The following is a 21,744-nucleotide window of genomic DNA, read 5'->3' on the forward strand; positions in this document are numbered from 1 at the left end:
TTCCTTTTTCCCCCTAATACTTTCATTTCACTTTTTAAAAGCTCGAGAGCCTGGACCGGCCCTTGTTCCACCCTAAAGCCCTAAAATAAGGAGGCCTAGGGTCTGGAGGTCGTAGTGAAAGGGGGTCTAGTCCGGGGAGTGACAGGAGAAAGTTGGGGCGGCAGGGACGGCTGGCAGGAATCTTCGCTTCCCAAGCCTGGGATCTGGGGCTGAGGGGTGATAGAGCCCAGGGTTTTCCCGTCTGAAAAATAAGGGGTGTGCTGACTAGTTCCCAAGACCCCTTCCAACTCTAAATCAAGCGGTACTCCCAGGAGGTGCTCTGTGGTCGTCTTTAGAGTTAGAAGAGCCTATAACGTTGTTCAAGCTGGGGCCGAGGGCAGGGGATTGGAAAATTGAGGCGGGAGGACTCTTGATTCCACCTAGTGAAGGATAAACAAGACTGGGAGATTTCAACAACTGTCTTCTAGACAGCATGTCACAGGGCCACAGTTTCTGGAGAGCCTCTATCTCCCCCGTTTTGTCTACGAGCCCTTCCCCCATCCCTCAGCACTTATTCTTTAGGCTCTGCCAGCTGGCCCCTCCTTCAGGCTATTTTAGTGCTGCCCAGGGGTTACTTAAGGCTGCAAACCTCTGCTCTAAGGAATTAGATCTCCGAGATCATATCCAGGAAGCAGGGTGAGGGAAAAGGGACCAACTGTCTCCACGAGGCAGCGATGGAAACCAAAGAAGAGCCACAGAGCCAGGAAAACCACCAAAACCAGTACTGGTCTTTATTGAGGTGTCAGGGTGCAGTAATACCATGAAGGGCCAGAGCCTGAGGCCTTGAAGACACAGAGGCAGCATTTAAGGGTCTCAGACAAGCCTGGGTCTCCCGGCTAGGAGGAAGGCAGCCTGCGATCGGGCGCTCACAAGGACTTCAGGAAGTTCCTGTATTTGTCCAGGAAAGAGGCAGACAGAGTATTCAGCTCTTGCCGAAGCTCCTGCACAGCCTTGTCCTGCTCTTGCTGCTCCCCCACCATCTGCTGCCTATAATAGCTGATGTAGAAGTTCACCCAGTCATTCACCACAGTCACCATGTCTTCTTCAGGGACAACAGGACCAGAGAAGACCTGGAGGGGGGCGGTGGGATTGGGATAGGGGAGGTCAGGATTTGGCAAGGGAGACCACGCTCGGCCATGTGATTCAGGGATAACCACAAACTCTGACACCCTCTTTTCTCTGATTTGTATTACCTGTCTCTAGTTGTTTCCATCAACTCAACCATTACCCTCCCAGCTCCAAATTATTCTCCCTTCTCTGTCCTCACCCACCTCCCAACGCTCCAGGCCTGTCCTCTGAAACAGAGCACCAGACTTACCTGCTGATTTAGCAGAATGTTAAATTCCTTCATTCCTGTAGCAATGAGATCCTTATTGGTTTGAAGAAGGGCCATCTGCCTGATTAGAGAAAGAGATGGAATTTAAGTATCTTTTTCTCCCAGGGTATTTCCCCCAGTCTCCTCACTCCCCTTAAGCATCCCTGGGGCCCTGCAGGGTCACCTCCCCTCCACCACCTTTCAAACCGTGCCCTGCTCTGAGATCACATTTCCCCCCAGGTTGGCTCACTGTCAGGTCCAACAGTGCTATGTATAGACGTCTCACCCACACTTTTCAGGGTCTGGATGTCCCTCTGTGCCAAGCTAGATGTAGACAAGGGGTCCAGTGTCAGCCAAAGAGGGAAACGCCCTGCATTTAGGTCCTGAGGGAGGGTGATAGGCCAACCAGGGGAGGGGAAGGAGGGAGAGGCTTCCCTGAAATTAGAAAGATAGCAAAGCCAAGAGAAGAGATAAGTGGGGAGACCCAGAAAACCAAACCAGGGATAGAGCCATGCCCTCTCCCCCACATCCCAGGATCCAGGCTCCAAACGCTAATGAAACTAACAGTAACTGTTAGATGCCCTGTTACGAGAAAGGCACTTTTAAAATCATCCTAACAAGTGGTGGCCATTATTCTCCCAATTCATAGGTGATATGTTAATAGCAGCTAACATTACAGTCATCATTTGTGCCAGCCACTGTTTCAAGCAAGTATTAAGGTATTTATTCTTGGGAGTTCCCTGGTGGCCTAGTGGTTAGGATTCAGGGCTTTCACTGCCATGACCTGGGTTCAATCCCTGGTCAGGAAACTGAGATCCTGCAAGCCACATGGCGTGGCCAAAAAAAGAATAAGTATTTATTCTTATGAAAACTCTTGTTAGGCAAATTCCAATAACACTCATATTTTGCAGATAAGCCTTCGGTAAGATGGGGGGGACTGGACTCTACTAGGCTGAGTTCCACAGGAATGGAGACACACGTGTCTTATTCTCTAACATATCATCGGGTACTTCACAAAGCAAAAATACTTCTTTTCTTTTTTTAAAATATTTTCCTAATGTTTTCCATTTTTAATAGATTTTTTCAAATTTCAAAATCACCATATAATAACTGAAATAAGTGAAACGTTATAAAAATTCACACTGATAAGTGGATCATTTCTGCTCCCTCCCCCGACAAAGTAACCAGCATGCAAGATGTGTGTATTTCCTGTCCCATCTTCCTCCATTCAAAAACCAGTTTTCATAGGCACCTATACACTCATGGCTTGTTGCTCTGCTTTTTTGTTTATAGCATTATCTTAATTAATACACAGCAAATTAACGTTCTTTTGGTGTACGACGTTTGCATTTTAATATGTAGATTCATGTAACTACTACCACAATCAGGATACAGAACATTTCCATTGCCCCAAAACTCCTTCGTGCTACCCCTTTGTAGTCTCATCCCTAAATCCTGCCAACCACTGATCTGTTCCCCATCACTACAGTTCAGTGTTTTTGAGGATGTCTTATGATGGAGTCATACAACATCTAACCTTTGAGACTGGCTTCTTTCACTCAGAATAATGCCCTTAAGCTCCATCCAAATCGTTTCAAGTAGCAGTGGGTTGTTCCTTTCCATTGCTAAGCGTGCATTGTATGGATGCACTACAGTTTGTTTATTCATTGACTCACTGGAGGACATCTGGATTGTTTGCAGTTATTGGCAAGTATGAATAGAGCTGCTATAAATATCTGTGTACAGATTTTTGTGTAAACGTGTTTTCATTTATTTAGGGTAGAAAGTATGTGTTACCACTAGGAGAAATAATTGCAATACGACCTGACCAAAAAAAAAAATGTATACAGGGCTTCCCTGGTGGCACAGTGGTTGAGAATCTGCCTGCTAATGCAGAGGACAGGGGTTCGAGCCCTGGTCTGGGAAGATCCTACATGCCGCGGAGCAACTAGGCCCGTGAGCCGCAGCTACTGAGCCTGCGCGTCTGGAGCCTGTGCTCCGCAACAAGAGAGGCCGCGATAGTGAGAGGCCACGCACCGCGATGAAGAGTGGCCCCCCGCCTGCCACAACTAGAGAAAAGCCCTCGCACAGAAATGAAGACCCAAGACAGCCAAAAATAAAATAAATAAATAAATAATAATTTCAAAAGCCAAGCATTTGAAGCCCTTTAAAAAAAATGTATACAGAATTTAAAACAAACTCTTGATAGTTCAATAATAAGACAACCCAGTTTTTTTTAATGGCCAAAAGATTGGAACTGGCACTTCACAAAGAAGATATACAAATAGCCAATAAGCACACGAAGAGATGTTCAACATTATTATTCATCAGGAAAATGCAGATGAAAGCTATAATGTGATACCACTACATACCCACTACAGCTCCTGCAAGTTAAAAAGACTGATTAAGTGTTGGTAAGGATATAGGACAACTAGAAATCTCATACATTGCCAGTGGGAGGGTAAAATGAAATGTCTGAAAAAACAATTTGGCAAGTTCTCATAAAGTTCAACATACACTTACCACATGACCTGGCAATTCCACTCCTAGGTGGAGTCCATACACATCTACAAAAATACTTCCATGCAAATGCAAATGTTCATAGCAGCTTTATTTATAATAACCCCAAACTGGAAACAACCCAAATGTCCAATAACCAGTGAGTGCATATACAAACTGTGGTATATTCATACAATGGAATACTACTCAGCAATAAAAAGAAACAGACTGGGCTTCCCTGGTGGTGCAGTGGTTGAGAGTCCGCCTGCCGATGCAGGGGACACAGGTTCGTGCCCCGGTCCGGGAAGATCCCACATGCCGCGGAGTGGCTGGGCCCGTGAGCCATGGCTGCGGAGCCCGCGCGTCCGGAGCCTGTGCTCTGCAATGGGAGAGGCCACAACGGTGAGAGGCCCGCGTACCGCAAAAAAAAAAAAAGAAACAGACTAATGGTACTCATGACAACGTGGAAGAATCTCAAAATCATTATGCTGAGCAAAAGAAGCTAAGCATGAAAGACCATGTACAGTATAACTCCACTTCTATGAAATTCTAGAAGAAGCAGAAATAATCTATAGTGACCAGAAAGCACATTAGGGGTTATCTGCGATCAGAATACAAGAGTGGACATTAAAATGCACAGGTGCCCAAGAGAACTTTTTTAGATAATGGCAATACATATCTTGACGATGACAAGCATTCTTATATACTGTTAGTAGGAGTGTAAATTGGTAAAGCTTTTTAGAGAGATAGTTTGACAATCCTTGTTCAAATTAAAATACACATACCCTTCAGCCCAACAATTCTGCTTTTGACTCATTTTAAAGAAATAGTCATATTCAATGTACAGAAAGGCCTGTACAAGGAATTTATCATACCTATTTGTAATAATGAAAAAAGCAATATGGGGAATCTTTATAGAAACTATGGCACATTCACACCATGGCATGACATGCAACTATTAAAATAAATGAGGTAGCTACATGTGTGCTGATAGGAAAAGATCTCAAAGACAATGTTAAATGAACTATAATTACAGCAGGCTACCTCAGGCTGCGAGTATGGGAGAGGGGAGTAAATGTAAAATTATATTTCTCTCTCTGTCTCTCTGTCTCTGTCTCTCTCTCTCTCTCATGGTAAATAATGTTTACTTCTGGGCATTGACTGGTATTTGTTGAAAAATGGAAAGAGGGATAAATGTCAAGGGAGAATTTGACCTTCTCCATCTATATTATTGTTTGAATTATTTTACAGTGAGAATGTATCCTTCCATTATTTTTATAATACTTAACAAGAATACAAAATAAAAAAGAAAGAAACAAGATGGTATAGTTCTGAAACCATTAGCCTCAAATTGGACACCTGCCTCAGGGCCTAGAAGAATAGCAGCTTCTCACTAAATATCTGTTGAATGAATAGGAGAATGAATGCTTTTGCCACTTTTCAGCTCTGTCACCTTGTTGAAGTCACTTCACACATGCAAACCCCAGTTTCTCTGTTTAAAGGAGGAATGAAATAATACCTATGAGGGTTATTGAGAAAATAAATTCATTCATTCCACAAATAGGTATTTGGCACCTGCCTTGTGCCAGGCCCTGGGAATGCATCAGTGCCAAAGACAAAGTTCCTCTTCTCTGGAAGCTTATGTTCTAGTGGGGGGAGTGAGAGGATGAACCGTAAGGGGTGAAGTCTGAAAGATGGAGCAGGGCCCAATCTACAGAGCTTCATGGGCCATGACAAGAAGTTCATGTTTTATTTTCAAATATGAAGGAAAGTCATTGAAGGGTTTGGAGGAGAATATTGCAATCCTCTTCCATAAAAGTAACAGGAAGCTGCTGAAAGGTTTTGAGCCGGGGAGTTTTAAGCTGTGTAGGGAGTAGACCATAAGCGGGTAGTTGTGGAAGTGGGGAGATCAGTGAGGATAAAGTCAAGGAGATGAGCAGCTTGGAGTGTTCTGCCTGGTGCTTACTATACTGCTGAATGCAGGCTGCCAAGAGGTCTCAGGGGGTAGGGGAAGAGGAAGCATCCTTCATCTCTTTGTCAAGCCACTGATCTGGACCCTGGGGTTGCAAAGAATTGTATGAGTCCTTGTCAGGCACTTACAGTCCACTTGGGAAGACAGGACTTAGATACCTAATAAAAGCAAGTACAAACTGGCTCCAGAAAGCATATGCTAAGCGTTAAATAAGTTCTACAGTGAACAAGGGTTGCCATGGTCTCTGAGCAGGGAGAGGTCAGTGTGGACAAAGATGGTCAGTAAAGCCTAGAGGGTTGCTAAATAGTGTGACCATATTTCTCAGTTTGCCCAGGATGGCTCCAGTCTGTTAGCCCAATGTGATTATTAACGGTGCCTCCTTTAAAGACACTCTCAAAAATCCTGATTTGGGGAATTCCCTGGCGGTCCAGTGGTTAGGACTCGGTGCTTTCACTGCCATGGCGCCGGGTTCAATCAATCCCTGGTCTGGGAACTAAGATCCCGCAAGTTGCGCCGCGCAGCCAAAAAAAAAAAAATCCTGGTTTGGACAATATTTCATAGAGTAGTGCTGGTCATGAGGGCCCTGTGGAGCAAAGGGCCTCACATTTGAATACTTGACATTAACTCCAAATAATGGTCAACACTTAAATAGCATGCACTATGTACCAAACATAGTTTAAGAGCTTTACACATACGACTCATTTAATCCTCATCCCAACCCTATATGGTAGGTACTAGTATTATTCCCCTTGTACAGGTGAGGAAACTGAAGGACAGAGTGGTGAGAAACTTGCCCAAGGTCTCACAGATACTAAGTGACAGATACTAAGTGACAAACTAAACTAAGTGACAGATACTAAGTGACAAACTAAAGCCCTCTGGTGGAATTCATTCCTGGAGGTTAGTCTCAGTTCAATATACCCAGAGAAGCTAACATTTAAAATATTACACGTTTGTATCCCTTCAATTTTTCACTCTCACAGGAACCACACAAACAAACAAAAAATCAAATGCCCTGGGTCTACCTCAGCCTCAGAGACTCTGTCTAGCTTTTAGGTAAGGTGAGGTGAGGTGGAAGAGCATTCCAGGCTGAGGTCCAAGAGAAAGATGATAGTTAGGGAGAATCAGAAGTTTCAAGCAGGGAATCAAACTGTGAGGGTCCAAGAATGCTGGGCTAAGGAACCAGGATATTTTATTTTCTGAAGAAAAGAGAACGCTTTTAGCAAATTTCTATTTTGAAGGCAGTACATTGCACTAGATGGGAAGGAGAAAGGGAGAGAAGAGAGGGAAAGAGAAAAAGAGGTGAGTTTGGAGGGAAACACTGTCTTTAGACTTTCCCCCCAATTTCATAGACCCTCTCCCCCAATAAACACAGAAGAACTTCTTGCCTATTTCTCCTATTTGCTGACACTATTCACTACAATCCCTTGATTTCCTTGCTCCTCAAAAGTTCTTAGGATCCTTTCAGAAATAATACTCTTCCAGTCAGGAAAGGCTGAAGGGCTGAAAATTTCTAGTGGAGGGCCAGAGACGCCCAAAAGGAAAACAAACCCCCCCAAAAAACACAAACAAACAAAAAGGAAACCTTTACAGGGCCTCAGGGATCATCTGGTCCAACTTCTCATCATGCATGCATTCATTCATAAATATTATCTCTTTTACGCACCTACTATGTGTTGGGTACCCGGGAAAGAATAGGAGCAAAATACAGGCCCCGGCCTCACAGCAAAGAAGCCACCCGAGAACCAGAGAGGGACACTGAGCTGCCCAAAGCCACACAGCGAAAAATTCTGTGGCCGCACCGGGTCTCAACACGATTCCCTAGGGACGCCCTCTTCCCTTCTCCCCATAACTGTAAGTCGGGGGTCACAGCAAAACAGGTACCTTCAGGGCTTGGCGGCCCAAAGGGCTCCCGCGGCCCCAGACAAGATGCTACAAAGAACCAGGACCGGGACCAGCCCCGAGGGGTCGAGGCGGGGCCGGGAGGTCGGAAACGAACCATCTGGTTCCTGGACTGTCTGGAAGAGTACGCGGAGGCAGGAGGCCCTTTCGCGAAGGAATAATGCCCCTCTGCAGCTGCCGTAGCCGAGCAGGACGCGTCTTCCGGCCACGTTTCTCTGCCCGCGGAACTAAAGGGAGGAATTCAGGATGGCATATGTCGCCAGGAGTGAGGCCCTGCTGTGCTCCGAGCAGTTCGGCTCCGGGACGGCCCGGGGCTGCCGCGCCGCTGCCGACGGGAGCCTGCAGTGGGAGCCCTGGGGGCGGCGCTGGTGGGGGTTCTCTGGGGCCTTCACAACGAAACCCGGAGGAAGAGATGGGGGCGAAAGGGTGGCTCCCGGGACGGCCGTCCCACCTCTTTCCCGGCTCCTGGCTGTCTTCCTGCCTCAGGGCTTCCCCGATAGCGTCAGCCCGGACTATCTGCCCTACCAGCTGTGGGATTCCGTGCAGGTCAGCCCGGCCGACTGGGGAAGGGAGCGACATGTAGCCGGGGCAGGGGAGACAGCGCGCCACCTCTCCCTCCCCGTTTGGACACTGAGGCCCAGAGCCGAGCTGTGACACGTCCCAGGCCACACACCCAGGAGAGCTGATAACAGGTCTTAGACCTCCATGCTCCTGCGCCCACTCCTCACCCCACTTCTTTTTTTCTCCAGGCCTTTGCTTCCAGCCTCTCGGGTTCCCTGGCCACCCACGCAGTCTTGCTGGGCATAGGGGTAGGGAACGCAAAAGCCTCTGTTTCAGCTGCCACGGCCACCTGGCTCGTGAAAGGTGAGCTGGACCCCTAGAGTCTCACCGATCGCTCCTCTCAGCTCTGCCATTTCTCTGTCCACTTTTTCCTTCGGCTGGGAAGCCCAGCCCCTCCTTTCCCCTTCTCCCAGTGTTTTGGCACCTAGCTCTGGGCTCTGATGAGTATGTTTATTTATGCATTCCTGTCTGATTAGATCCGGGAGCCAAGCCTCCCCACTTCCTAGAAGAGTGCCTTGTACCTCGTTAAAAAACAAAATTCAACTGAGTAAATTTTAAAGATTTGTATTGGCTTTATTGACGACTGACTAGTAACCCATGGCGGGAACACCCTCATCCCACCCACTAGCCTTGGTAGCTGCACTCCGTTCCCCATACGTACTGTGCAGTGTCCCTTAATCATCTGGAGCCCAGATCCCTAAGTAAACCGTCCCCTCCCGTTTACTCCTAATCTGTGGAGGACTGCCTAAGAGTTTGGTTTTGAATAAAACTGCCAACTGCCTTGGGTGTGGGAAATTAGTTAATTCTAGACAGAAAGAGTTTTGTAATAGGTCCTGAGTGGCAGAGAGGAGGTTCGGGGAAGGATAAAAGGCGTTTTATATCCTCTGGGATACCAGATGATGCCATGAATAATAACTATAGTAACTATCTGTTGAATGTGTACCGCTTTTTGAAAAACCACTAAGGGGGGGAGAAAAAGATACAGTTTGGTACCGTGCTACTTAGAGAGTGAAGTAGAGAAGAAAAGGGAAACTGCCCACATCAGGAGGGCCAATGGCTCTCTCCACAATCCGTTGTCTTTCACTGTTGTTCCCAGTGGAGGTTTAAATCAGACCCAAGGTAAGGCTCATTCTGCACCTGGCATCAGCCTGGCCACAGCTCTGGTGAGCCTCCGTGGACCTTTTGGAGAATCTGGAGGCTCCTGCTTATACCCTTACCATGAAGACGAGCATACTGTCCAAATGTGAGTCACTGCTGGAAAGAAGCTCTTTCTCTGAGACTGCATATCAGTGGAGAAGTGGTGGTGATCTGTGCCTCTTGTCCTAGTTGTCTCTTCTTTTAATAATAATAGTTCCTGAACAGTACTTACTGTGTACCGGTCTTTAAATGTCCTGACTCAGTCTCCACAATAGTTCTGAGATGGGTATTGTCATTATCTCCATTTTATAGATGGGAAAACTGAGGCACAGAACGGTAACTTGCCCAGGGTCACGGATGTGAACCCAGGAGGTTTAGTTCCAGAGTACATTTTCATACCACCGCACTGTGCTTAATTTGGATCTTTTCCATTCCTCTCCTATTGGTTAATTGTTTGGAATGCAGTGGGAGCTTGGGTCAGTAGTTCCATGTCATTTCTAAGCACCCTAGTCTTATCACCAACATGTTGCTTATGTATGTCTTCAGCTCAGGCAAGTTATTAAGAAAAAAATAAGACCATTTTAAGATGTGGAAAAATATCCTCTTACTTTAAAGCCTGTTGTTGATATTAAAGGAAACCCCCTTAACTAGAAAGGATATTACAAACTTGTTTCCATCAAACATGGGAAATTTGTATGCAGAGCTTTATATAAGAAACTCCCTTGGAATTTTTTGATGTGGTCACTTTTAGTTACAGATCTCTTAATAGAACATGATGTTAATTGTCATAACTAGCAATAGTAATACTACTAGCAGCCAATATTTTGCCAGCTGAGTGTATGCCAGGCGTTTTGACGTGTAATATGTAACTTAATCTCTGCGGCAGCTATATTAGGTAGATGCCTTTATGAGTATCTTTTTCAGAGGGGGAAGCTGAGGCACAGAGAGGTTTAGTAACTTGCCTAAGGTCACATAGGGCCAGGATTTGGACCCAGGCCCACTGACTCCTGTGTCCCACTCTTAACCACCCACTCTTTGGCCAGTTAGGATTTCAGAGTGGAGCCGAGTACAATTTATGGACAGTTGATCCCTTACTAGGACTCAAAATTTTGAGATCTTACAGCATGGACAGTTGTAAGTGAGGCAGAGAGGAGCAGGTGGGAATTAAGTTTCCTGGTCAGCTAATAGGGAGGATGTATGTCACTGCATCCTATTGCCAACCTCCAGATTCTGACAAGGGCCCTGCCGACCGCCTCCGATGAAAGATAGAGTAGGCCCCTTTCTTGTGTGAAGGACATACATACCTGATTGGCAAAGACTGTGCAGTCGGAGGGAAGAAAAATAGTCTGGCCCTGTGAGCTCTCACCCCGTAAAAGTAACCTTGCCATGTTCAGAGTCACTAAAATGATCCAATACAAAAATCTTGAACAATGAAAATTTTGTGTAGAATTAAAAGTACTTGAAAGGAGGAGTGTGGGTGAGTGACAGCGGGAGGAGGCTTCTAAACCCACCCTGGGAAGTATAACTTCCATGGACAGAGGGGACAGAAATAGAGAAGCCAAGCAGGCCAGATGGGAAATGTGTTGTACACACGCCTCTGAATGAGGCAGCTGCTACTCAGCCCCAGCCAACTGGAGCGGTAAGGGGAAGCAGGCCTGGTGCTGCCGTGTCTTCAGGTTCTTCTCGGAAAGCTGTAAATCCAGATTTTCTTGAAAATGCCCCATTTTCGTTTATCAATCCTCGAGCTTCAGTTGCTTCATCTAAAGGGGATGATCCCTCAAGCTTGTAGAATTGTTGTGACGATTGAAAGACTTGGGTATTTCAGGTTTCTGCCAGAGTGCTTAGTGGTCTCCTTCAAGTCCAAGGCTGGGTAAAGATGTCTAGCTAGAAGGGGTCAATGCCCAAGGATAGCCGCCGTGGCAAGAGGAGAATGAGGAAGGCTGGCCCATGTCACCACCTTTATATGTCGTGGGACGTTCTCATCCCTCCTACCCACAACCTAGTTCTCCTTCTTGCAGTCCCCCACTTAAGGGTCCCTTCCCTCAAACTCAAACAAGCTAAGGGTCCTCTGCCTGCTCTGCCTGTCCTTCCCAGTGCCCGCAGTGTGAGGCCTTCTCAGTTTGATTCTAGAACAGTCCTTCTTTGTGATCCCCCTGCTGGGCTTAATGAGTACTACTCTCAGTATAAGGTAGGGTCTAAATCAGTGGTCGGCAAACTTTCTGTAAAGGACCAGACTGTAAAGATTTTGCACTTTGCAGGCTGTACAGTTTCACTTGCAGCAACTTGATATTGCCGTCGTGTTATGAAAAAAGCCATAGACAGTCTGGAAACAAATAGCACAGCTGTGTTCCAGTAAAACTATTTACAAAAACGGTGAAGAAGCCCACAGACCACCGTTAACTGACCCTTGGTCTAAATCAGTGTTTTTCGTAGTGGCTGCTGTCTGCTTTTACACTGGCTTTTGAGCCTGGAACCATGGCTCTGGCTCACTGTGGTGCGCTCCAGGCCTCACGGCAGTGGGTAGCCAAGAAGCACTTGTGCAAGTGAAGGTCTAGTGGATTCCAGAGACCTCTGTGACTCTCCCTAGTCTGAGGAGGCCTCTCCCTCTGCCCCACACTCCCAGCTTGCTTGTCACCAGCCTGCAGTTCAGATCCTTTTTACTTATTTATACTCTGATGACCACCTGTGAACCCACTGCGCAACCTAAGAGCTAGAATATCAACAATAACCTCTGAACTTTCCACACAGAATTTCCTGCTTTTTATAAAAATAGTTTTACCATATAGATATATATACCCAAACAGTATATTGTTTAGTCTCAGTCGTTTTCGAGCTTTATGAAGAGTGTACTGTGCTGTACGTAGTCATCATGACTTACTTTTCCATGCAGGATGATAATACTAGGATTCATCCATGCCGATGTGGGTAATTGTGGTCCATTAGATTTTCACTGCTGTCTAGTATGCCCCTGAGTAAATGTACCAGAATTTGTTTATGCATTCTCCTGTTGATGAGCATTTGCATTATTCCCAGGTTTTTGCTGTTATAAACAATGCTGCAAAGAATATTCCTGGTCCTTGTCTCTTGGTGTGCATGGGTACCTAGTTCTCTGGGGTACATGCTGAGGGACTGCTAAGTCTAGGCACTTCTGACCCCATAATGCAGCTATGTCTGTCTAGAACTTATACCAGACTGAGCTTCCAAGGGCAGCGATCCAAGATGGAAAGCCGTCTCAGTGCCAGTCTCTGCCAGGCCCTACAGCCCCCAAGGCTCTTGCTTGTTCCTTACCGATGCCTCTCTCCCTCAGATTCAACTGGCATGCTGGGCCGCATCATCTTTGCCTGGTGGATGGGGTGAGTTTTTCTTCCCGATCTGCAGACTTCTAGCCACTCTCCCTAGACAGGAGTCATGTCTTTCTCAGCCCTGGCTGTATTTTCAGCTCCCCCTCTTTCCTACCAGTCTCCAGGGGCGGGGAGATTTAGCAGGTATATCAGAGCTAAGGAGTCTTTAGTGAGTACCCAGTACAGGTGACTTGCCCGGGGTCACCAAGCAGTGAAGCCACAGAGCCATTGCCAGGATGAGATCTGCCTTCAAGAGCACCGATTTGCCCCTCTGCTGCCCATCATGGAAAAGCACAGGGAGCCACAGGCTCTGAGCATCCTCTGCTGGCTTGTTAAAGACAAGCTTGGATGGGACAGTGCTTAGCCCGGAAGGAATACCTTTACTCCAGAGGCTACTGTGGCGGCTTAGATACTTGGTTGGACTTTGCTAAGATGAGTGGGGAGTGGGCTTGGGTAGGTTATCAGGATCCCTGTCCGACGTGGGATCCACATCACCATTTATCTAGAAGGGATTGAGGGTGTCGTGCTGCCTGCTTCCTCCTTGAGTCACTACTGGGTGACCTCAGGAGTGAGTTAGTATCTGCCATCAGTCGTGGTTGTAAGGTGCAGTGAACTACGTAAAGTGCTTAGCACATAATAAGTGTTCAGTAAACACCAACTGCAATTACTAACCCTAACTGGGCCTCACCAGCTCTCTGTGTATCCTCTCCAGTCCTTATAATAACTGTGTAGAGTAGGATTGAATGTGTACCTTTTCCAGATGTGAAGCAGACCAAGTCACACAGCTTGTAACTGGTGGGATGGGATTTGAACCTAAAGCCTGTGGTCTTTCTGTGGCATCAGGCAGAGCCCAAGACCAGGCCCACGTGTTCTAGTCCTGCCTTTGCCATATATTCGCTCCATCAGGAGTTCCCCATGTGTGTCCCATGCCCCGTCCAGGAATGCTCCCTTTCCCGCTAGGAGATTTCAAGTTAAGGGTCAGGGCTAATGCTGCAAATTCTGAGCTGGGCAGGGGACTGCAGCATCTCCTGCCACTGGGATCTTGGAGAAGTAGTCCCTGGGGGTTTGTGCAAGGGCCAGGGTGTCACTCGGCCTGCAGAGGAGGGAACCATCTGCGGCATCGTGTAATAGAGATATCCTAGGCTGGATGTCAGAGCCTGGCTCTTTCGGCCTTTTCCCCCCACTCCCATCTGATCCGAGGGAAGTCATATCCCTCTCTGGGCTAGTTGTCTATAACATGCAGGATAGTGTTTACACTGAATGTATTGTTTATAGAATATGTGGACTTCTTGCTGGGTACCTTCTATGAAGCAGAAGGAAGAGGAGGGGAGTTGGCAGAGGACCCCAAGGATGGCCTTTCTCCCAGGAGGACCTGAGGGTGGGGAGCAGCCACAAGGCAGTCAGCTTTTTCCTTTGGTGCCTCATGGGTTAGTAACGGGGAAATATGAGTGACCACTGAAGGTCCTCCCAGCTAATGGTGGCATTTCAGGCAGCAGTGACAGGGTGTGGGGACAGATGTCTGGCTGGGGTGTGGGTTTTCCTGAGCCCTTCGGACCTTTCCAAGGCATAGGAATGGCCTGCACTGCCCACAGGCTGTGTTTTCTCCTTAAATCCAAATTGCAAACCAACCTCTCCTCCCCCACAGGAGCAAAATGGACTGTAATGCCAAGCAGTGGAGGTGAGAAGGGGCTGGAACTGAGGGGAGGGGAGTCTTCTAGTATGAAGGTCTCTGACCTCTGACCTCTTATCCCTTCCCCCAGGCTTTTTGCCGACATCCTCAATGATGTAGCCATGTTCCTCGAGATTATGGCTCCCATATTCCCCATCTGTTTCACCATGACCATCTGCATCAGCAACCTGGCCAAGGTACCCACCTCTGGGGCACCCCTGGACCCAAGATGCCTGCCCTGGTGGTGCTGTGTGCAGGCTCACTCGGGGCCCACAGGGGATCCCAGCCTGGACCCAGTGTTCAAGGCATTTCTAGAAGAGTGAAGAAGTTCAGATGTTTCTTCTGGGACTCAGCCATGTATTCTGATCCTCCTCCAGCCAGACAGCCTCTAGAGCCTCAGAGAGTCAGTCTAAGGCAGTGTCTGGAGCCACGGGACTGGTGAGGGAGCTCTGAGCTGAAAGAGAGTACGGGTGGTCCAGTGTCAACATCTTGGGACCAGCTCCCTGGCTACCTTTCATTCTTTCAGTAAAATATTTAGGGTGCCTACTGCATGTTCGGCACAAAATACAGGCCCTCCCATCTTTGAAAGAAAGCCACACATAATTAAATATTTATCAAGTGATAGCTATAGGTATTCCAAATGAGAAGTGTAGGGGGCTGCAGGAGGGTTCATCAGGGAATCTGGCCTGGTCCAGGGATGTAGGAAGGTCTTCCCTGGAGCTGGGTTCTGAAGTATGAGTGTGAGGTACAGCGTGGGCATTCTGAGCAGAAAGAACAGTGCAGGTCAAGGTCCAGTGGCAAGACAGCACAGACCGGAGAGCAAGGCTGAAGGGTGATTGGGCTGAATCCAAGCTCTTCTCCGCCATGCTGCTCACCCTCATGGTTCCTTCAAGTTGGCCTCATCCAGATGAGGAAACAGGCCTAGCAAGGTTCGGTAAAGAGCTCAGCCTGTCTTCCCCACAGGGTTAAGTACCTGGCACAGAGTAAAGAGTCTTAAGATATGTAAGACCCATCTTAAAGGCCCATCCATCTGTTCAGAATCACTTGTGTTTCTCTGCTGGGCACTACTGATATTTAGGATTTTAGGAACAGTTCTTTGTGGTGGAGGCCACTGAGCTTCCCTGGCCCAGGCGCTAAAGGCCGTGAGCACCCCCTCCCCCTCCAGGGCAGGCGACCACAGAGAAACCAAGGATTGTGACCTCTGCCTAAATTCTGCACTAAGCTCCGCCTTGCGGGCCTCGGTCTCTTCATCTGTCGAATAAGGGACTCGAACAGGGCCATGAACTTCCCCTTCCCCACCTTCCTGCCCCTCCCTGGAGTTCCAGCACCTCCATCCCTGAGGTGCACCAACCAGAAGCCTGGTTGTCACCCATGCCTTCATCTCCTCCCCCTTTACCTGTCACCCTCAGCTAAACCTCCATTCACGTCTGTTATTTGCACTCTTAAATCTCTCCAGTCCTTTCACGCCTCCATCACCACGTCACCTGGTGATTCCTTGCTGCTGAAAAAGCACAGTTATTTCCTAGGTCATCTCCCTGCGTCTATTCTCACCCCTCTTCAGTCCTTCTCAGAGCAACCCTATAGTCCTTATCAGAGTGGAAATCAAATCAGGTCACTTCCCTGTGCCCGTTGCTCTTGGTATAAAGACCTTACAAGGCTTGGTAAGTTCTATGTGATCAGGTCCCCGCCCATAACTCCAGCCTCATTTTGATCCACATTCCTCTTACTTTCAAACAAACACTGCCTATGTAACAACTTGTTTATTTGTTTACCATCTGATGATTTATAAGCTTCATGAGGGCAGGGGTTGTATTGAAGTCTCTCACAGCACCTAAATCTGTATCTGACATCTAAAAGAGATTTGATAAACATGAACGAAGTCAGTGACCCTAATCGATGAGCTCTCCCATCTCAGAGGGAGAGCCCTAGGAGGTCAGGGCCACTGGTGTGGGTTTGGAACTGGCCTGGAAGGCTTGGCTAGGCCTCGACTGGGGCAGGAAGAGAGTGGAGTTAGTTCCAGGCAGGCAGAATGTAAGCACCAAGTTGGAAACCAGACTTGGCTCTGCAAGGGGGAGGGTGCAGCCAAAGCAGAAGTTGGAGGCTGGGGAGGTTCTGGGCTAAGAATGGTCTGTGGGCCTCCACCTTGCGGGGAGAAAGTGAGTTTCCTTGGGGCTGGGTCCACAGGGTGGTGTGACAGGCAGACCTTCAGTTTTCTCCTGGAGCAAGACAGGGGAGGTGGGCCTAGTGGAAATGCGGCGTGAGAACAGGAGACCAAGGACGGCATTCAGGGTTTTGCTGCGGGGTGGCCTGAGGCCCAGTTTTCTTAAACTGGTTTGAGCCATTTGTTTGGCTCACCCACAGAAACTCCTGTGTTGCATTAGGTTATGGCCACTCTGACTTTCACTCTTCCCTTTCCCAACCCAGTGCATTGTGGGCGTGGCTGGTGGGGCCACTCGGGCCGCACTGACCATGCATCAGGCCCGGAGAAACAACATGGCCGACGTGTCAGCCAAGGACGGCAGCCAGGTGAGCAGCCAGAATTGGAGGGATGGTGGGGGGTGCGCGGATGTACCGGAGGGGATCAGACATCAGACCAAGCCACGATTTGGGCATATGAAGAGAAGCACCTGAGTGCTCCTACGGGGCGGGGTGGGAGACAGGCGGGAGGAAATGTAGCTTCTCCCTGCTCTGACTCTTAGGATAGGTAGTCGGTGTGAGGGCTCGGGCTCGGGCTCTGGCGGCAACAAGTCCGAGCTGGTCATCTCAGCCCCTGCCTGCTGCCCTTGAGGCCAAGAGGGACCCCTTGCCCTGGACCTCACCCTCTCTAGGCAGAGCCCCACCCTGGGAGGTGCATGTTCTGACCCCATGAGGCCCCACACGTTAAAGCGCCTGGCATGTGAGGAGGCCGGAGTCACTGCAGAGGCCTCCACTGGGCAGTCTAGCGAAGCCCTTCCGGCCCAGCCCTCACCTGACCAAAGGAGCCTGAAGTGGAGGTGGAGGCACCCTTAGGCTGAACCCTTCAGGTATCGCCTCCCTCCGTACCCCGGTGCTAAGTGCCTATGTGCACTGCATCGTTTACCTCTCACACCAACCCTCTAAGGTGGATACTGTTATTATATCTCTTTTACAGATGGGGAAAGTGAGGCCCAGGGTGGTCACAAGTGTGATGGTTTTCTTTGACACTGAAGCAATTTAGAAACCTCTGTTCTCTCCAGTCCTACTTTCTGGCCTTCTCTTATATTGTTTTATTAAATAGAATTTCATTTAAAAAATTGACTAAGTCCTTTCAATAATATTAACACAAGCTAATGTTTTTTAAACATTAACCATGTGCCAACTATTTCATGTGGATGAACTCGTTAAATCCTTACAGTGGTCTTGTGCAGGGCTGTTCATTGTTGCCACTCTACAGATGAGGGGGAAAAAGGCACCGAATGGTTGAGTCTCCCTGGGTCCCTTTGGACACATCCCTTCTCCCCGGAAATGGTTGGATGAGTTCTTCCCCATTATCACTTCCACAGGTTGTTAGGGAGGGGAAATAAGTACAACCAGCCCCGTGCCTGCTGTCTCACCTGCCCTCTTTCTAACCCCCAGCCCCTTCCACCCCCAGATGCATTTTCCCAGGCCCCAGGGCTTCCTCAGTTCACGCAGGCAGTAACATCAGTGGGGCAACGAGACGCGTGCTCAGCCCCAGACTCAGCCCCTGCTTTCTGCTGTTGTTGCTTTGCTGCCAGTTGATGTGGCTGCTGGAAATGACTGTTCCCACCTGGGGGGAGGGGAGGTCCCTCTGCCCCTGAGCTCCAAGGCCCCTGATCCCCAGTTTACTGTCACACCCACAGCCTTTATTTCCACGGCCCGTCCCTTTGCCAGGACGACTGGGTAAGAAGAGCTGCAGTCTCAGGCCCCCTCTGTGCCAGAACCAACTCTCCCCGGGAACCCCGTAGTCAGGGACACCAGTCCAGACTCCTCCTCTCTCATGATGAGTTGGGGGGCGGTGGCCAGGGGTCTTTTCCCCTGGGGTAAGCTCAGTCGGGCCATCTCAGACCATCAGAGGGTCTGATAATGTTGATTCTCAAGGGAAGTTTGGATCTTGTGCTTTTCTTCCTGGGTGGTTCCTTGACCCCTTTGCAAAAAGCATCTGCTGGTTACTGGGCGGATGGACCTTTTTTTCTGTTTTTCGGGGTTTTTTGTTTGTTCTGGCCACGCTGCATGGTTTGCAGGATCTTAGTTCCCTGACCGGGGATCGAACTCATGCCCCCTGCAGTGGAAGTGCGGAGTCCTAACCACAGGACTGCCAGGGAATTCCCTTTTTTTTTTTTTTTTTAAACCACCAAATAAAGTAGTTTTAATCTGTGGACATTTACTTGCCTGAGTGTAGGGCTACACTTTGACTCTTGCAAAACAAAGAAGGCATGTTCCACAGGCATTCCAAGGGCATTGCACCTACCTGGGCAGAGAAGCAGCTGGTATCTTAAATGACAGCTCACTCATCAAAAACGTTAAAAGTTTCCTAGGCACCCTTATCAGTGTAGGGAGTGTCTGGGGCAGGGAGGGGTGTGGTGAAAGGCACTCAGGGGTATTCCTTCTGGCCTGGAGGGGAGCCCTCCAGCTCCCATCCCCTCTGCCATTTTCCAGGAGACGCTGGTAAGCCTGGCAGGGCTCCTGGTCAGCCTCTTGATGCTTCCCCTGGTGTCAGATTGCCCTAGGTAAGCCGGGACCAAGGGCAGCGAGGAGGCGCCCCGCTGGGCCTCTGCTCCTGTTGACCACCTCACTCTGTCACCCCAGCTTAAGCCTTGGCTGCTTCTTTCTCCTCACTGCCCTCCACATCTATGCCAACTACCGGGCAGTCCGGGCCCTTGTCATAGAGACCTTGAACGAAGGCCGGCTCTGGCTGGTCCTGAAGCACTTCCTTCAGCGGGGAGAGGTACTTGGCCCCGCTTCAGCCAATCAGATGGAGCCGCTGTGGACAGGTGAGCCAGCCCCTCGGTTTCAAGTTTCCTATGTCTCCCCCTGCCTGGGCCTCCTGACTCCAGCTTCCCACAGGTTTCTGGCCATCTCTGTCTCTATCCCTGGGGGTCCCCCTACACCGTGTGACTTCCAGGTGAGTGGCCCAGCGTCTCCCACCCATCACCACGGTCACCCCCTCCCCACACGGGCTCCCTGTTCTGATCATGCACTGGCCTCCCCCAACCAAGCCCCACCTCTCTGGTTCTCTATTTCCACCGAACAGACTTGGGGGTCAGTGTGGGTGCTTGAGGGCAGCAGGTGTATAACATGAAGTAGATATAAGGGATCTTATATTTGTTGGATGCAGGAAGAAAGGAAGGGTTGATGTGGGGGAGGGGTAACGGCTGAGGGATGGATGGCAAGGAGGTGCAGGACAGTTAGGTGGCTCTGCAGTTGACTGGGTGGTCACTGCTGCCTTTGTCTTCTCCTCCCCCACTGCACGCTCTTCTCTCCTTCAGTGTCTTTGAGCTGCAAAAGCTGGTTGAGGGGCACCAAGAACCCTACCTCCTTCGCTGGGACCGGTCACAAAGTAAGTGTGCTGCGTTCCCCCAGCTTCCGACTCACCCTCCCGGGCTCAGCCTCTCATTCCTCCAGCCCCGGGGCCCCAAGCCCTGGACACGCGCTGGACAGTTTGGAGTCTGCCTAGTGTCCTGAAGGGAGCTCTAGACTAAGACTGATGCATTCAGCTTGTAGCTACATGCCCCAGTAAAGTTCCCTTTACCACTCTGTAAAATGGCGCTAACAATACCTGCCTTATTAGCTGCAGGGTTTCCATGAGGATCAAATAAGGTGACTATGTAAAAGCACTGTGTACATTGTAGCACACTCAGATAGGGTTAAGACCTTTGGTTATCCCTGAGGAGCCACTTTCCTCTCCTATCCGGTGTCACCTCTTGAGGAAACGTACTAAAGTTTACTGGTCTGCTGGTCGTGTGTTAAAAGCTGCTTATTCTCACTAGCCATTAAAGACGTGCAAAATAAACCCACCTCAGGGAGCTGCTCTGAAGTTGTATCTTGGAAATTACTTGGCCGGAGCACTGGGGAGCAACATGAGATGAAGTTGGAAAGGAAAGGGTGAGAGATGGCCTTTCATGCCAGGCCAAGGCCTTTGGGCCAGACAGGGATGAAGCAGGCTGGTAGGCCTGAGAGTGTTTGGGGACGTGGCCCTTCCCTGGTACCAGTCTGTCCCTGGGTCTCTCCAGACCAGGTACAGGCTGTCCTGAGCCAGATGGCAGGCCCTGAGACCATTCTGAGGGCTGCCACTCACGGACTGGTGCTTGGAGCCCTGCAGGGAGATGGACCCCTCCCAGGAGAGCTGGAGGGACTGAGGAACCGAGTACGGGCTGGTAAGCGCCTCACAATCTAGGCTGCTTCTGACTCAAAGCGGGGTGGAGAGAGGAAGGACCCTGTTCGGCTTGGGGAACCCAAGAGCTTCTGGTTCTTCACCCCACTCCAGGTCCTGAGAAAGAGAGCTGCGTCATCGTCAGAGAGACCCACCAAGTGTTGGACAAGCTATTTCCAAAGTTCTTGAAAGGTAATATCCTTCTGCTTCATGGCTCCTAGGCCTTCTCCCAGAGGCCCTGCCTACCCCCATCCCCACCCCTTCACCTAGAGGGTGGAAGACCTGGGTTTCTCTCTGTGATCTCAAGTCTGGACCTCAGTTTCCCTGTCTGCAGGATGGGGAGGGTAGGATGGTCTCTGAGGCGCTGTCAGTGTTGACAGACTATGAATCCCAGTTGGCATTGGAGAATGGTGGGCGGGGGGTGGGGTAAGGCTCACAAATTACTGATGATGCTCTTTCATTTAGCACCTACTCCATTCTGGTCCTTTTTCATGTGCTGCTCAATTAATTTTTGCTACAACCAGATGAGGTTTTAGGCTCATTTTATGCCAGAGATTACCCAGCAGAGGCAAGGGGAACCTGAGCAGTACACCCAGCCCGTGCTGCTCCTTCCCCCTCCCCAGGGTCAGCCCAGAGTCTCCTCCCCAGCAGTATCCCTATGCCCCCTCCCCAGGGTCAGCCCAGAGTCTCCTCCCCAGCAGTATCCCTATGCCCCCTCCCCAGGGTCAGCCCAGAGTCTCCTCCCCAGCAGTATCCCTATGCCCCCTCCCCAGGGTCAGCCCAGAGTCTCCTCCCCAGCAGTATCCCTATGTGCTATCCCCAGGACTGCAGGATGCGGGCTGGAGGACTGAAAATCACCAGCTAGAGGTGGATGAGTGGAGGGCCACATGGCTCCTGTGTCCAGAAAAGAAGCTCTTGTGAGCAGCCCAGCCAGAGGCCCAGGTCCCAGGACAGGAGCCT

General features: G+C 49.4%; 2 protein-coding genes across 9 annotated transcripts; one reads left to right on the forward strand and one right to left on the reverse strand.

The window, feature by feature from the left end:
• Nucleotides 1-739: 739 nt before the first annotated feature.
• Nucleotides 740-8,696, reverse strand: AHSP (alpha hemoglobin stabilizing protein). Of its 6 annotated transcripts, none has more exons than XM_024744255.1 (3): nucleotides 8,617-8,696; nucleotides 1,358-1,436; nucleotides 740-1,109 (listed from the first exon to the last, which is right to left on the reverse strand). In XM_024744255.1, exons 2-3 carry the CDS (start codon nucleotides 1,430-1,432, stop codon nucleotides 906-908), a joined length of 279 nt encoding a protein of 92 aa, XP_024600023.1. In that variant the 5' UTR covers nucleotides 1,433-1,436; nucleotides 8,617-8,696; the 3' UTR covers nucleotides 740-905. The 6 variants fall into 6 exon arrangements, with proteins under 6 accessions (XP_024600023.1, XP_024600019.1, XP_024600018.1 ...); XM_024744251.1 differs by lacking the exon at nucleotides 8,617-8,696 and adding an exon at nucleotides 1,645-1,724; XM_024744250.1 differs by lacking the exon at nucleotides 8,617-8,696 and adding an exon at nucleotides 1,641-1,721.
• On the forward strand, nucleotides 7,944-21,733 carry RUSF1 (RUS family member 1). Of its 3 annotated transcripts, none has more exons than XR_003003194.1 (13): nucleotides 7,944-8,273; nucleotides 8,477-8,591; nucleotides 12,733-12,778; nucleotides 14,412-14,444; nucleotides 14,527-14,632; nucleotides 16,860-16,961; nucleotides 19,071-19,141; nucleotides 19,221-19,405; nucleotides 19,479-19,536; nucleotides 19,901-19,971; nucleotides 20,402-20,516; nucleotides 20,645-20,788; nucleotides 20,899-20,976. XR_003003194.1 is itself a non-coding variant. In XM_024744245.1 (13 exons), exons 1-13 carry the CDS (start codon nucleotides 7,974-7,976, stop codon nucleotides 21,703-21,705), a joined length of 1,407 nt encoding a protein of 468 aa, XP_024600013.1. In that variant the 5' UTR covers nucleotides 7,944-7,973; the 3' UTR covers nucleotides 21,706-21,733. The 3 variants fall into 3 exon arrangements, 2 of the variants coding, with proteins under 2 accessions (XP_024600013.1, XP_024600014.1); XM_024744245.1 differs by lacking the exon at nucleotides 20,402-20,516 and adding an exon at nucleotides 21,608-21,733; XM_024744246.1 differs by lacking the exons at nucleotides 20,645-20,788; nucleotides 20,899-20,976 and having other exon boundaries at nucleotides 20,402-20,631.
• Nucleotides 21,734-21,744: the final 11 nt, after the last annotated feature.

The sequence above is a fragment of the Neophocaena asiaeorientalis genome, unplaced genomic scaffold (genome assembly GCF_003031525.2).
Source record: "Neophocaena asiaeorientalis asiaeorientalis breed wild unplaced genomic scaffold, Neophocaena_asiaeorientalis_V1.1 scaffold91, whole genome shotgun sequence".
Lineage (NCBI taxonomy): Eukaryota > Metazoa > Chordata > Mammalia > Artiodactyla > Phocoenidae > Neophocaena > Neophocaena asiaeorientalis.